General features: G+C 35.3%; 2 protein-coding genes across 3 annotated transcripts; one reads left to right on the top strand and one right to left on the bottom strand.

Annotated features, from left to right (window-relative positions):
* Positions 1 to 1,544: 1,544 nt before the first annotated feature.
* LOC126610194 (D-glycerate 3-kinase, chloroplastic) lies at positions 1,545 to 6,232 on the top strand. Of its 2 annotated transcripts, none has more exons than XM_050278187.1 (12): positions 1,545 to 1,882; positions 3,678 to 4,063; positions 4,210 to 4,289; positions 4,373 to 4,424; positions 4,502 to 4,543; positions 4,655 to 4,733; positions 4,811 to 4,842; positions 4,937 to 5,005; positions 5,296 to 5,370; positions 5,495 to 5,611; positions 5,723 to 5,773; positions 5,879 to 6,232. In XM_050278187.1, the coding sequence occupies exons 1-12, from the start codon at positions 1,651 to 1,653 to the stop codon at positions 6,020 to 6,022; spliced, it is 1,359 nt and encodes a 452-aa protein (XP_050134144.1). In that variant the 5' UTR covers positions 1,545 to 1,650; the 3' UTR covers positions 6,023 to 6,232. The 2 variants fall into 2 exon arrangements, with proteins under 2 accessions (XP_050134144.1, XP_050134145.1); XM_050278188.1 differs by having other exon boundaries at positions 1,581 to 1,882; positions 3,629 to 4,063.
* A 1,030-nt stretch (positions 6,233 to 7,262) lies between these two features.
* Positions 7,263 to 9,017, bottom strand: LOC126610196 (auxin-responsive protein IAA1-like). Its single transcript, XM_050278189.1, has 4 exons — positions 8,717 to 9,017; positions 8,115 to 8,296; positions 7,745 to 7,856; positions 7,263 to 7,590 (listed from the first exon to the last, which is right to left on the bottom strand). The coding sequence occupies exons 1-4, from the start codon at positions 8,938 to 8,940 to the stop codon at positions 7,491 to 7,493; spliced, it is 618 nt and encodes a 205-aa protein (XP_050134146.1). The 5' UTR covers positions 8,941 to 9,017; the 3' UTR covers positions 7,263 to 7,490.
* Between the last annotated feature and the right edge of the window lie 4,324 nt (positions 9,018 to 13,341).

The following is a 13,341-nucleotide window of genomic DNA, read 5'->3' as shown; positions in this document are numbered from 1 at the left end:
GATTTGTGGTCAACTGCCACTCTCCAATACTAGCATTAAAAAGGATATAAATCAAATTAAACCTTATGTTTGATTCAAAGTGCATTGGTCGTTGGACTTTGCTCACTTAGAGTATTGATTTCTAGTTGAAAGTTCGTGAGTATTAATTCTTAAATGGGTAAATAAAGGATGGAAGTTCTGTTTAAGAGGGATTAGAAAAGCTATTTCTCTAATCAGACCTTTAGGGGTTTTGTAAGTATGAGAAGAATCGATAGATAACTACTTCAGTTTAGTATATAGTTTCAACCTACTGACTTAACTTACATCTATAATATTAGTATATACCTTTGGAGGTGTAAGTAAAATAAGATGACAGTTGAGCTTTGTATCTCCAAGGGAGGTAACTATTAGATAGCAAAGTTACATTTGCCATGCCACACAAGAAAAATGCATCTCCAACGATGTTAGTAAGTTGGGTTCCACAATATATTTTATTTAAAAGCACTTTTTTGTAGATTTTTATTTTATTTTAATTTATTTTAATTTTATAAACGATAGTGTTAGGGAGTTAAATTTTTTGTTGTAAAGGAAGGAGGGAGATTGGTGGAGTCGAACCGCACCCCAAGGAGAATAGGTATGATTGCTTTTCGACGCTGTGATAAAATGTCACCTACTTTGTTGAATGATTCAAAAATATTGTTTAGTAAAGAATTTAAGATGATAATACTTTATAGTGAGAGAGAAAATTAATAGTTGGTTGAAGTGAAGTGACAAATTTTTTTAGTAGCATAAAAGTGCCAAATGGGTAGTAAAGTACACTTATAAAAAAAATTTGCGATAAAGTGTCATCTACTTTGTTGAACGATTCACGTCGGAACAAGGGTGTTTTACACACCCCTTGCCCTCCCCTCCTTTTGTTCCTTGTGGTGACTTTCTTTGCAAGTGTGGTTGCGGAAGTGATTCTTGGTGGATTGATCTTGCGGAACATTCTCGGATCTAGATTTTAGTTCGGGTCAGGGATGAGGCAGCAGCGGCTGCGGATCCCTGGCTTCAGTTTATTAGGGTTTCTCTGTTGTTGCTTGCCTTTGGTAGGCTTAAGTTTCTGTGGGCCTCTCATTGTATCTTGGTTGTAACTCTCCTTTTACTTGGGTCTTTTTACTGTTTTATCTGTCTTTGGTTTTTAAGGGTATTGTTTTGTTTGGACTTAGTCCATCTATAACATTTGTAATTCTCCCTTTATCTTAATGAAGTTTGTTTTCTGACCAAAAAAAGAAATTTGCTAACTGCTTTTTTTTTTTTTAAATTTTAAATTTATTTTTTAAAACAAACAATATTATCATTAAAGGGGACGGGGTTGGATTTCGTCTCACAATTGACTAGTAATAATATGATCAAATTTGTTTTTAGAGGGAATTGAATATAAAATCTCTCACTTATAAATGAAGAAGAATAACAGTAGACTGTAGTAATTTGAAGTAATTTGAAGTAATTTGAAGATGTATGTTTAAAGGAAAGAGACAACACTAATAAATAAGGGTCTTATAGTACCTTAGCAGAATCAAGATTTTTCCACTCCACATAACCACTGGTTTCTGGTTAGAAAACATAATCAAGAGAGAAAGGGGGAGGAGAGAGAGAGAGAGAGAGAGAGAGAGAGAGAGAGAGAGAGCGATGAAGATGGCAGCTGTGAACATCTTATCTCAGCCATGGCCGCCCACAACATCTCTCTATGCTTCCAATTCCAATATTAATTCTTTTTATATTTTAAATAATTATAATAATAATAAGTCCAACGCTAATAACAGTAAATTACATTCTTATCGCTACTCAGCTGTCTCCTCACTCAATGGACCAAACCCACCATCCAAGCTCTCTCCAATGCCCGCCCAATTCTCCAAGTCTGGTAATTTTTCTGTTTCCAGATGTAATTTCATTTTTTCACTTCTGTTTTTTTTACTGTTCAATGTGAATTTGATTCCTGTAACCTTCATATCATTCTGCTTTTGATTGTGAAAGAAAAGTTACCAATTTTTGGAATTGAATATGGGATGCTCCTTTGTTAATTTCTCAAATAAAGAACTGAAACCAAATATTCTTGCAATATAATGTTGTTTTGTTTTATTTAGCTTTTGTGATGGGATAATTAACATTGATCAACAAGTGCATTGTTATTTAAAGGGATTGTTGAATGGTTGATTGGCAGAAATCAGTTACTCCACCGGTGTTCGTCCTGACACCAGGGTACCCTGAAGGGAGCCCATACATGTCATAAGGGTTAATTTCACCTGACACACATCAATAACAAAGCCTTATCCACTAAATGAGGTCTGTTGTATGAATACTAGAACGCCACTGCGCTCGGTTTTGCGCCTTGTCTTCCATTAGCTCAAGTACTCCGTGTCTTTTCTTAAAGTCTCTTTCCAAGTCTCCGCAATAATTTTGAGCCCAGTTTAAGTTTTGAAATAACAAATCTCACTTACTTGGGATATTTTTGCAATAAAACTGTGTTTATTGAAGAAAATTAGAATGCAAGCCAGCACCAATGAAAAGGTGTGTCTAGTTTCCAACACAATAAGTCTAAAGATATTGGCATTTGGATAATGCTAGGGAGACCAAATTTTTTAAACCAAATTTACAAACCAAATGATGTGTTTGTTGATGATTGGATTATTACTTAATCGTTGATTAATGTGTTTATTTCTTATTGGTGACACATCATTTGGTTTGCAAATTTGGTTTAAAATTTTGGTCTTCCTAGCTTACCCTTGGCATTTTAGTGCAGTGTGGCTAATTTCCAACACAGTAAGTCTAAGATATTAGCATTTTACTGCAATGTGTTTGATCAGGCATCATTTATTAAAAGCCTTGTGGATGGATTCCTTCAATTTCGGTCACGATATGCTCATATCAACTTTTGAAGAGTTTGTATCTTTGGATGGACTTTTATATATTTCTGAGCTTATTAGTTCTGCTCTTATCTCTTTGTGGAGTTTAACGGGTGACGAGCTTGTTTAACTAGTTGCACTTGCGTTTTTGTATTGCCGCCTCACTTATCCATATTTTGTGTCAAGCGTTCCTTTAAAAATTCTATATCTTCCATTGGTTGAAACCTGAATTTTAAAAAAAGTTCCCATCTCATCCTCGGATTTAACTGATTATTGAGGTGTATGCGTTAGTTAGTTGGGGTGGATTATGTGCTCATGATCCCTACCCATGTTATTCAACTGACTCTAGTGTGCTTTTCTTAATTCTTACTACGATATGACTACACTTCTTATTGAACCTAAAGATCTCCTAACTACTGTCAAGTTTATTGTTCGGTTGTATGTTGAATTGCTGATTTGGTAGAGTTAACTAGTCTTACAGCAGTACTAGTTCTAGGTCCTAATTATGGTTGTGTGCCATCTTTTGTTAGTAGTACATTCTGAATAATTTTTTTATTATTTTGGTTTTGAAGAGTATTATTTTCCTTTGATTTAACAAAATTAGAAGGAAAAGAAACTTTTGTTCGTTGAAAATAAATAGTATATGGATTTAGGTTGGCAGATAGATTTACGACGTGAATTATTACTAATGGGTCAAGCAAAATGGTCTGAATGCTGCAATTGAAATTTTGTCGCTGCAAAATAATTTGTAATGGTGTCGGCAGGCTCATGACTGGTCTTCACCTCTTTCTATGTTCGGGATTCTACTTGCAGGCAGTGGATGTTCCTGGATGCAAGACAATTCCATGCGTCACAACAATTCTGCCGGCAGTGATTGTGGGGAGGGTCCATTGTATTCTGTGTTTCCTACGAAGCCTGCAGTAGTTTCTTCTGTGCAGGACCTTTTTAAATTTATATGCTCAGGTCCTTTGATAGACAAATTGGGTCTGACCCCAGAAGCAGTGGCGGAGTCCATTGACAAGTGGTTGTCATATGGGTTGCACCTGTGCCGGCTGTTTCAGCTCAATGAATTATATCTGAACGAGCCTCAGAAAGTTAGGTTGTATCACTACTATATTCCGGTATTTTTTTGGTGTGAGGATCAGATTTCTCAGCACAGATCTTTGTACAAAGATGGAGATGATATTCCACCCCTAGTGGTACATCACTTTCTATTCATATTATCCCCCGTCATTTTTTGTACTTTTAAGATATATCGGTCTCCACATCAATGATTTCATTTATGCCATTCTTATATTTTCGTTTTGTTTCATTGTGCGGTGCTGATTTTGGGTCTGTGATGCAGATTGGTTTCAGTGCACCACAAGGTTGTGGAAAGACTACACTTGTCTTTGCTCTTGGTTATCTTTTTAAAGTCACAGGCAGGTTAGCTATGAACAACTGATACTCCAGATTATTCATGAAAAATAAAGGAATTTTGTTTTGCTTACTGTATGTTCAATTCTCAGGAAGTCTGCCTCAATATCCATTGATGACTTTTATTTGACAGCAGAGGGTCAGGTATGTTTGAGCGGGGGATTTGTGTTGCATTTTTCTTTATATTTTTGTTTTCTAATGGGATATTGTACTATTTGTAGGCTAAACTAAGAGAAGAAAATCCAGGAAATGCACTTTTAGAGGTAGCAATCAATTCCTTTTCAAGTAATTCAACTGATAGTTGACATTGTAACTCACTAGGAGCTGAAAACGTTTTCTTAGCAATAACATGTCTTGTTCTTCTGTTTCTGTAGTTACGTGGAAATGCAGGCAGTCACGATCTTCCATTCTCTGTTGAAGCATTGTCTGCTCTAACTAAATTAAGTAAACAAGGTGATTCTCCATCATTCATTTTCCTCTGCTACAGAAGCATGCCTGTTTTATAATTATTCACGTAAAAAATTGTTCAGGTATGAAGATGAAGCTACCCCGATATGATAAGGTGCACAACCGTGAAAATTGCTTTCCTTCTTCATTATTTCTCTAAACCAGATTTTAGTTCAAAGTGGCTCTTTATAACTTGTTTCCTGTTGCAGTCTGCTTACAGTGGAAAAGGCGACAGGGCTGATCCTTCAACATGGCCAGAGGTTGAAGGGCCACTTACAGTAAGTCTGTAAGAGGATTTTTCATTATATCTCGCAGTCAGTGGCTTAAGTTGATGCAAATTGTATCACCCATTTAGCTACCTGATTGTATGAAGATAGATGTTTGAACATATCAAGAATCAAGGGCAGACAAATGCTATGTTGAAGTGTTTTTTTAGAAGTAATAATTAGGGTTTGGATGTGAAATCAATAGGTCAATCCAAAGGTAATCATTAGGTGGTATCGGTCGGTTTTGTATAGAATAGCATTATTCACCTTGCAATTGATTTGGGTTTTGGCTGGGCATGTAGGTTGTTCTCTTTGAAGGTTGGATGCTTGGCTTCAAACCCCTTCCCTTGGAAGTTGTCAAAGGAGTTGATCCACAGGTTAGAAAACAGAAAATATTTTGATTGGCTTTGTTAATATTACTTGTGCTGTGCACAAACTTCATCAGCGGTTTTCAGTATACTAAAGACAGTTGGTTCTTAAATTTAAATTTCCACTAAACAGCTAGAGACAGTAAATAAAAATCTTGAAGCGTATTATGATGCATGGTACAAGTTCATTAAAGCATGGATAATTATCAAGATCAAGGACCCGAGCTGTGTCTACCAGTGGCGTTTGCAGGTTAGCTTTCATGTTAACATCATCCTGCGATAAACTCCAGTCTACCTGTTCTTTAAGTTCTTTTTTTCTACTGTGATTTTTTAATTTACAAGTGTTGCCCCAAACTTGCAGGCTGAGATTGCCATGAGAGAGGCAGGGAACCCGGGAATGTCCGACGATGAGGTTGCCAGTCTATCTATATTTGTATCTTATAAGCAGTCTTCAGAATCTGCAGTCGGTTCCATAACCTGAAACTGATGTTTTCTATCTGAGAGCTCGATTTTGCAGGTAAAAGACTTTGTTTCGCGATACTTGCCAGCATACAATGCCTACCTTCCCACCCTTTACTCCGAAGGACCAGAAGGGTCGGACTCAAAGCGCCTCATCGTCGTGGAAATCGATGAGGGAAGGAACCCTATCCTTGGTAACTAGGTGAAATAATTTGACAGATGAGATCCATTGAAGCCCAATTTTGATTTATTGGAGATGTCATTTGGTATGGGTGGCTGGTATTACAGAAGCATCATGTAATGAAAAACATTTCAATGTAAAGAAATATTGTGTAATTACAATTCCCGCCAATATCCATTTGGCAAATTGGTAATAAAACTTGTAAAGGATTTGCTGCTTGGTTGTTCAAAATCTTGTGTCGCTACCTTATCCTCCTTCCAGCCGCCAGCCCTCGTCCTCTTCTCCCTTTTCTTCTTCCGTTTTCTTTTCTGCATCTGTCACTGTGCCCGGTCCGTATTTTCATTCCCCCCCCCCCCCCCCTTCCACCTACACGATTTCCCCTAATCCACTTCATATCGTTTCCAATCGGCTTCATCTTTCATTGATCCAACAATTCGGTTTTTTTCTCATCACGATTTTTCGCAATTACAACGTGATTTCTGGCGGATCTCTTTGAAGTTGTTTAGAGCTCCGGCTCTACCTTCTTCCTTTAGGATGTCTTTGATGGCACCGATGCTAGTGCGTTTCTACCCACTGGTTTCTTTCATTGCGTGATGGCAAACGATGTTGTGCTCTCTTACGGAGTTTGGAGTCTTCTTTTCATCCATGTATGGGGTTGTGTATGGCTGGATTTCAGAGGTTTGCAGGGGACGTTGGTTTCTGTTGGATGGAAAGCGGTGTGCCGACCTTCTTTCTTCTAATTATGTTTTGTTAGTAATGAATTTACCTTTCTTCCAAAAAATAAAAAATAAAAAATAATCTTGTGTCGCTAAGAATAAATTAAAGAAACCAGGCCTCGTTTGTTGTCTACAACTGATTTGGTTTGGATAAGAATAAATTAAAGAAAATATGAGTGTCAACTTGCGTATTTTGTCCAATGAAAAAATCAGGAAGAAAAATTTCCTCTTAATCCCCACAAAAATGGTAAAAACTGAGAGTGACAAGTTTGGCTCAAATGGTCATCCTACACATTTCCTTATACGAACGTTTCCTTTGTGTTTTTATAAGTTGTTTGAAGTGAATGACTTTTTCGAAGTTTTAATAATAACTCCCGCCAAGAATTATATTTTCAGATTCCATTGAGAACTTGATGCAAAAACCTATAGAATCTGACCATGCTCGTCTCATTTTAAATTGAATTTAAATACTAATCTCAGAAAAAATAAAATAAACAAAGAAACAAAATACATGGTCTCTGAAACCGATATCGAAGCTTAAAATATGCAGAAACAAAAATAAAAATCTAAATAGATATTAGTGTGTATCTAATTAAGTATACAATCCAAGTAAAAAAGACGAAAAAAGTGATAAACCCAAAATTGGGGAGAAAACCCCTCCATCATCAAGTGCATTAAATACCAAAATTGGCAAAATGCAAACTTTATTTTTGTCATCTTTTCTTTCTTTCTAATCTAATCAAAACTCCCCAAACAACACGAGAGAGCCTCCTTCAATTTGTGCTTCTGCATCGCGGAGGCGTGCTCGGAGCTAATCCGATCGCCTCCGAGCTTTTCATCAATCGGAGTCGCTTGCATGTTTCCACGAACATTCTATTCAAGGAATAAAAAAGGGATCGGTATTAAGTAAATATGTACAATTGTCAGATCATGAATCAAGAACATTACTACGTGAATGTAAGGATTTTTTGAACTTGCGGTCTTAATTCACAGTTCGGTAACATTAGACGAGAGACTGAAATCTTACTTCCATGGTACATCTCCCACCAGCATCCAGTCCCCATCTCTGTCTTCATAAGTTGGTACATATTCCACTCCATTTGCAGGGTCCATAAGCTTGCTCTCATTTAAGCAATTACCTGCAGTAACAGTAATACACCATGAGACACGAAAACTAGGAAGTCGGTTTTAAAAAAAAAAAAAAAAAAAGCCATAGCATAGTATGCGTCGCGATTCATGGCTGTTGAATCTTTAGGTATTAGATCTTTGACCGCACATCCATGCGTTCATTCTAGAATATACATTGCACCGATGGATCTTTCGAAAAATGAAGATAAAAACCTAGTACGTACTATGCGCCGGTCCATTCTAGAAATTTTAGAAAGTAGAGAACATACGGATGGTTAAGAAGGAAAACATGTCCTCAAGAGCACCCAAAAGCTGCTGATAGCTATTGTACATCTCAAGATCAACCTTGCGCAGATATGGAGCTCCATCAACTGCCACTTTCACATACTTGCAGCTCTTCATCAAGTTCTTCCTTGAAACTCTGACCGGTGGCCAACCAACCACTTGTGCCCTGAAATATTCACACAGAATGTCCATCAAAACACATTGTAATCATAAAATTGAAAGAAAAGAAAACCCTTTTCAGTTTTCATGTAAATTTTCCATCACACATTAAAAGTTTGAATATCAAAGAAAAACCATTTCAAATTTTCATGTAAATAGTACAGTAAATTCATATGAGCATCCTTAAAACCCATTTCAATATTCATGTGGCCATAAAAATTAAAAAAAAAAAAAAAAAAAAAAAACTCCCCTCAAACAACTCAAAATATTAAAGAAAATTCAGGTTAGGCCAGTTGGCCAGGATAGTGCATCCGTCCCCTTCACCAAAGTTAGTTTCCCCGTCATATTAGAGCAGTTTAGAATATCGTAAAGCATTTCAAGTTTCATGTAAATGAATTGTACAATAAGTTAATCTGGACAAACTTACTTTGCAGCTGGAGCCTTATGAGTAGTGATCCCACCATCATCAACACAACCTTGATCACAACATTCCACCCTTGCTCCTGACGATGATGAGCTTGAGCTCCCAAGACTAAGATCAACGGTCTCTGAAAATCCACGTTTCGAGCCCGAACCAGGCAACCCTAAGGTCAGCTTGGTCTCGTCGTAGTTCAGTCCGGCCGGCGACTGCTGCTTAACTTCCGGTGACATTTGTGAGCTTTTGCTTTGCTTTTGGTTTTTGCTTCAATGTGATGGATTGACCAGCAAGATTTTTAGCCGGCTTGTTGCTGCCCTGCACAATATATCTAATGGTGAGAGGGGGAATGTGGCCGGCAAAATGATACGGCCAGTGGGCAGTGGACACGTGGGTAGGAAAGAATGGCTGTGATTTGTCCCCGTGGCAGCTTGTGATGGATGGAAAAGTGTCGTTTGGTGATTTCAATGCTTGAAACTCAAAGCTTGGCCCCCATGGTCGGTCCAGTTCCGACCCTGGATCCGTCTCATCATTTTTATTTTTAACTTTGATTTTATTTATATATAATATTTTTTACAAGAAAGGTGTTTTATTCGTGGCATCATAAAATAATATAAAATCAAAAGTAAATTTCAGCAATTAAAATTATATTATAAAAAGATATGCTGTATGAAAATAGTATCACATGGTATAAAGAAACAAAAAATACGCTAAAATCTTCAAACCTATCACGAGAATACAAAGCCTTCCATAATATTGATACCTCTGTCGACAAGTTGCATATTAGTGAAGTGAAGTAAGCCTTAGTAAAAAAAAAAAAACCTTTTTAAAATAAATCAAGTGGGACAAAACTTTAAGATTAAAAAAAAAAAAAGAGCGGCACACATACAACTTATATCTTGAGAGGAAGTAGTGGTTTGATATTGAGGTGTTTTTATAAAAAGTTGGTATAAAAAAAGTTGAGCTTAAAAAGGTGTTTGGTAAACATTTAAAAATAGCTTATTTTTACAGTTTTGGGTAAACAAAGCTGAAAACATGAAACAGCAAAAATAAGCTTATTCACACAGTACAACATAAACAGTTTTTTTTTTAAAGCACATCAATACCAAACCAGCCTGAAGTATAATCAACTTGAATCAACAGCTTTTCCAATCCAATTTACAATCCATCACCAATTCCGCTAACTTCATTCATAACAAGGACGTCCAGCCCATGATATCGTCAAATTGTCTTCAAAGTCTTGAGTCAAGTTGTCTCCAACACTAATAATTAAGGAACCTCCATGATAATGTTCAAATGAATATTCTGGAACAAGAAACACAAAGTAAAGATAACACAGTGAGGAAGAGATAATCTCGTCTAATTCGTTTTTATAAAAAAAAAAGAAAAAAAAAGAAATAACTAATGATATAATAAAAGAGTATAAAATAACTTACAATCATGCAAAGAAACGTCTTGTTTTGCACTGTGCTTGTTAATATTTCAATTAAAACATCTCTTCTTTGAGAGAGGTGAAGAACGAATTCCCAAGAAAACTAGGGATTTGGACCCCATTTGTATCCAAATTATGGGGATCTTAGAGATCCTTATATGTTAACCATTCATCGTACATCATACGGTTATAAATCATTTAATTTTTTTATTTAAAATTAAATACAAATAATACATAACGAAAACTGATCGTACGATATACGGTGAATATATAAAATTCCCATAACCATCACGAAAAGATCCTTATTCAGAAAGAAGGGCCTGGGACCCACATGTCATGGTTCTTGTCTCCAGTATTGGAGTACACGTAAACTTTGTGCAAGTTTTCCATGTGCCACCAAATTCCTCGAACTCAAAAGCTTTCAGGGGGATGGGACCCACCTCCCTCTCAAATGTGACCCTCTTTGTCTGTCCGTTTCTGTCGCCTTCGCCCGCGGATTACAGTCGCTAATCAGTTACTCCCTTTCGTCATTAACCGGGATTTCCGGACTTCTTGTCTTTGCCTTCCATTCCATTTTCAGTAATCTACTTCGTCAGTGACAACTCATTCCTAATATTATCCAACGCTTATATATAATTTGTTTGAACATATGTATTCACTATTATAAAAATCTCCGTCTAACGTCTATCGTTCCAATTAGCTATTAGGAGTTTGAGAATTAAGAAAATACGTCTAAACCTGCTTTGGCGTCTGCCTAGCCTGCCCAGACGCCCGCTACTCTCATTTATACAAAAAATTGATAACTTTCATTTTGCATTTTAGTTTTTTAATCAAATATAAGAGACTTGTTGACTACTCGAATGACCACTCGTTATATGGTTTTTCCTCATGTTTTCAATATGTTTTAATATTTTATAATTTATAGTTCGTTTTATTTTACAATTTTTATCTCTCAATAGAATTACGTATCTTTTTAAAGTAAAAATAAGAACTTATTTATACGATATAAAATAAATTTACATAAATTCGCCTAGGCCCCCACCTAGGTCTCGTCGAACGTCTAACGTCTTTTAGAACATTGTATGTATTTAATCTAATTTTTTATGACTATCGAGATGATGTACATTTTTTTTTTCGAACAAATGATATTATCTATATTAAATGGTGAGAGAGTGGGCTAAGCCTCACAATTGGTTAGCAATAATGTGGGTCAAATCGTCCTTAGTGACAATCGAATTTAAAACCTCTCACTTACAAGTGAAGAAGAATACTACTAGATCATAATATTAAGTAACTGTTGAGATGATGTACTTAAAGTAAACTAATACCCACAGTTTGACTTGCACATAGTTTAATTTGTTTAATACAAACTACTAACCTATTTCAAAATACACAAATTATTTATAAGAAAATATAAATTAATACCCACTGTTTGACATGCATATCGTTTAATTTGTTTAATACAAGCTACTAACCTATTTCAAAACGCAAATTATTTATAAAAAAAAAAATAATACTACTTTTATAAAACATATTTGAACTCATTTAGGATCCACAACTACAGAAAGCTTGGCATGTGGGAGTGGTAGTTATTTTGAAAAGAAAATCTTCAAACATTTGTAACTTACTGGTTGGTCAAAGATACAATAATTAAGATTTAACAGTTAAAATTTTTAAAATATAGAATATTTAAAATATCATAGATCAAATTTTATTTGTAATTTTGCTAATTTGATTTGCCTAAACCTTTCATTCTTCCCCTTTGTTTGATTTCCATTTTACATCCATTGTATCTGAATGGGTTTTCAATAATATAATGTCATCTTTGCTTCAAAAAAATCATATCTTCTATATATAAAGCCAACACAAAAGGTGAATAGTGATTTTGGTGTCACCAAGATTCAACAAAAATATTTGGACAAAAATGCCCCCCAAGACAAAAACTTCAAAGGCATCTCAAAATAATGCATCAAATAAGCCTGGGGCATTTTCATTATTTTAATAGTGTTTTTTTTAATAATTAATTTTTTGGTACATTATTTTTTTAAGGGAACTTTAACGAAAAGCTCATGATCCTGTTCACTTTAACGAAAAACCACATTTTTACACTAAAAAGTCAATCATGGTACTATTCACTTTACCCTTTATTTTGTCTTTATTGTTAAAGCTCAAAGTTTTTAAGCCCTTTTCATTAGTTTTTTTTTAATTAGTGACTTACAATGGGCTAGCAATAATGTGATTCAATTTATCTATTTTTAAACACGTTCAAAACATCTTAAGAGGGGTGTAATGCAGGTTATAAAAAAGGTATTTCGTATGCGGATAATAATGTGATTAAATAAGTTGTCAAATGAATTTTTTTTTTAACAAATGGTATTGTCTACACTAAGGGGGATGGGGTGGACTTAACCTCACAATGGGCTAGCAATAATGTGATTTAATCAATTGTTTATTAAATATTATTTTCTCTATTTTTAAACATGTTCAAAACATCTTAAGAGGCGTGTAATGTCGATTATAAAAAAAGTCTTTCGTACATGGATAATAATGTGATTAAATTAATTGTCAAATGATTGTTTTTTATTAAACAAACGATATTATCTACATTAAGGGGGAGTGGTGTGGACTTAGCCTCACAATGGGCTAGTAATAATGTGATTCAATCAATTGTTTATTAAATATTATTATCTCTATTCTTAATGTAAATTCTATAGAGACCGATTTTATTATGTGAATTCAGCTGTTTTAATTGGTTTATACGGGGTTTCTTCTAGCATGATCTAACATTATTCATGTACTTCAAATATTTGACTTTCCTTTTGTCAATTTGCTCATATAAATACATTTAAAACGTGTAAGTCGTGCGTAGTACGCTATGATTCAAAAAATGTCTTCTGCATGTGCGTAAGCGTGTGCATGAAGGCTAGTACGTTATTAATTAAAACGCTTTAATTTTGTTGGTTTGTCCGTACTTAATTGTAGTTACACACTAAGAACAACACCATCCAGCTATCTAGAATGGATTTTTAACGAAAATTAAGTATGGACAAAAAATGTAGGTTAAGCCTAAACACTTTAAGTGACTTAGTGGTAAGGGTGCAGATTGCGGCTCCTTAATAAACAAAAAAATGTGAAAGGTTCCGAGTTCGATGCTCCGAGCTAGTGAGTCTGCTTGACCTTGGCCACGGGCAAGATGAAAGTCCCT

Source organism: Malus sylvestris, chromosome 17, assembly GCF_916048215.2.
Source record: "Malus sylvestris chromosome 17, drMalSylv7.2, whole genome shotgun sequence".
Taxonomy (NCBI): Eukaryota; Viridiplantae; Streptophyta; class Magnoliopsida; order Rosales; family Rosaceae; genus Malus; species Malus sylvestris.
Note: the sequence above shows the minus strand (reverse complement) of the source record. Positions and strands in the feature narration are given on the sequence as shown.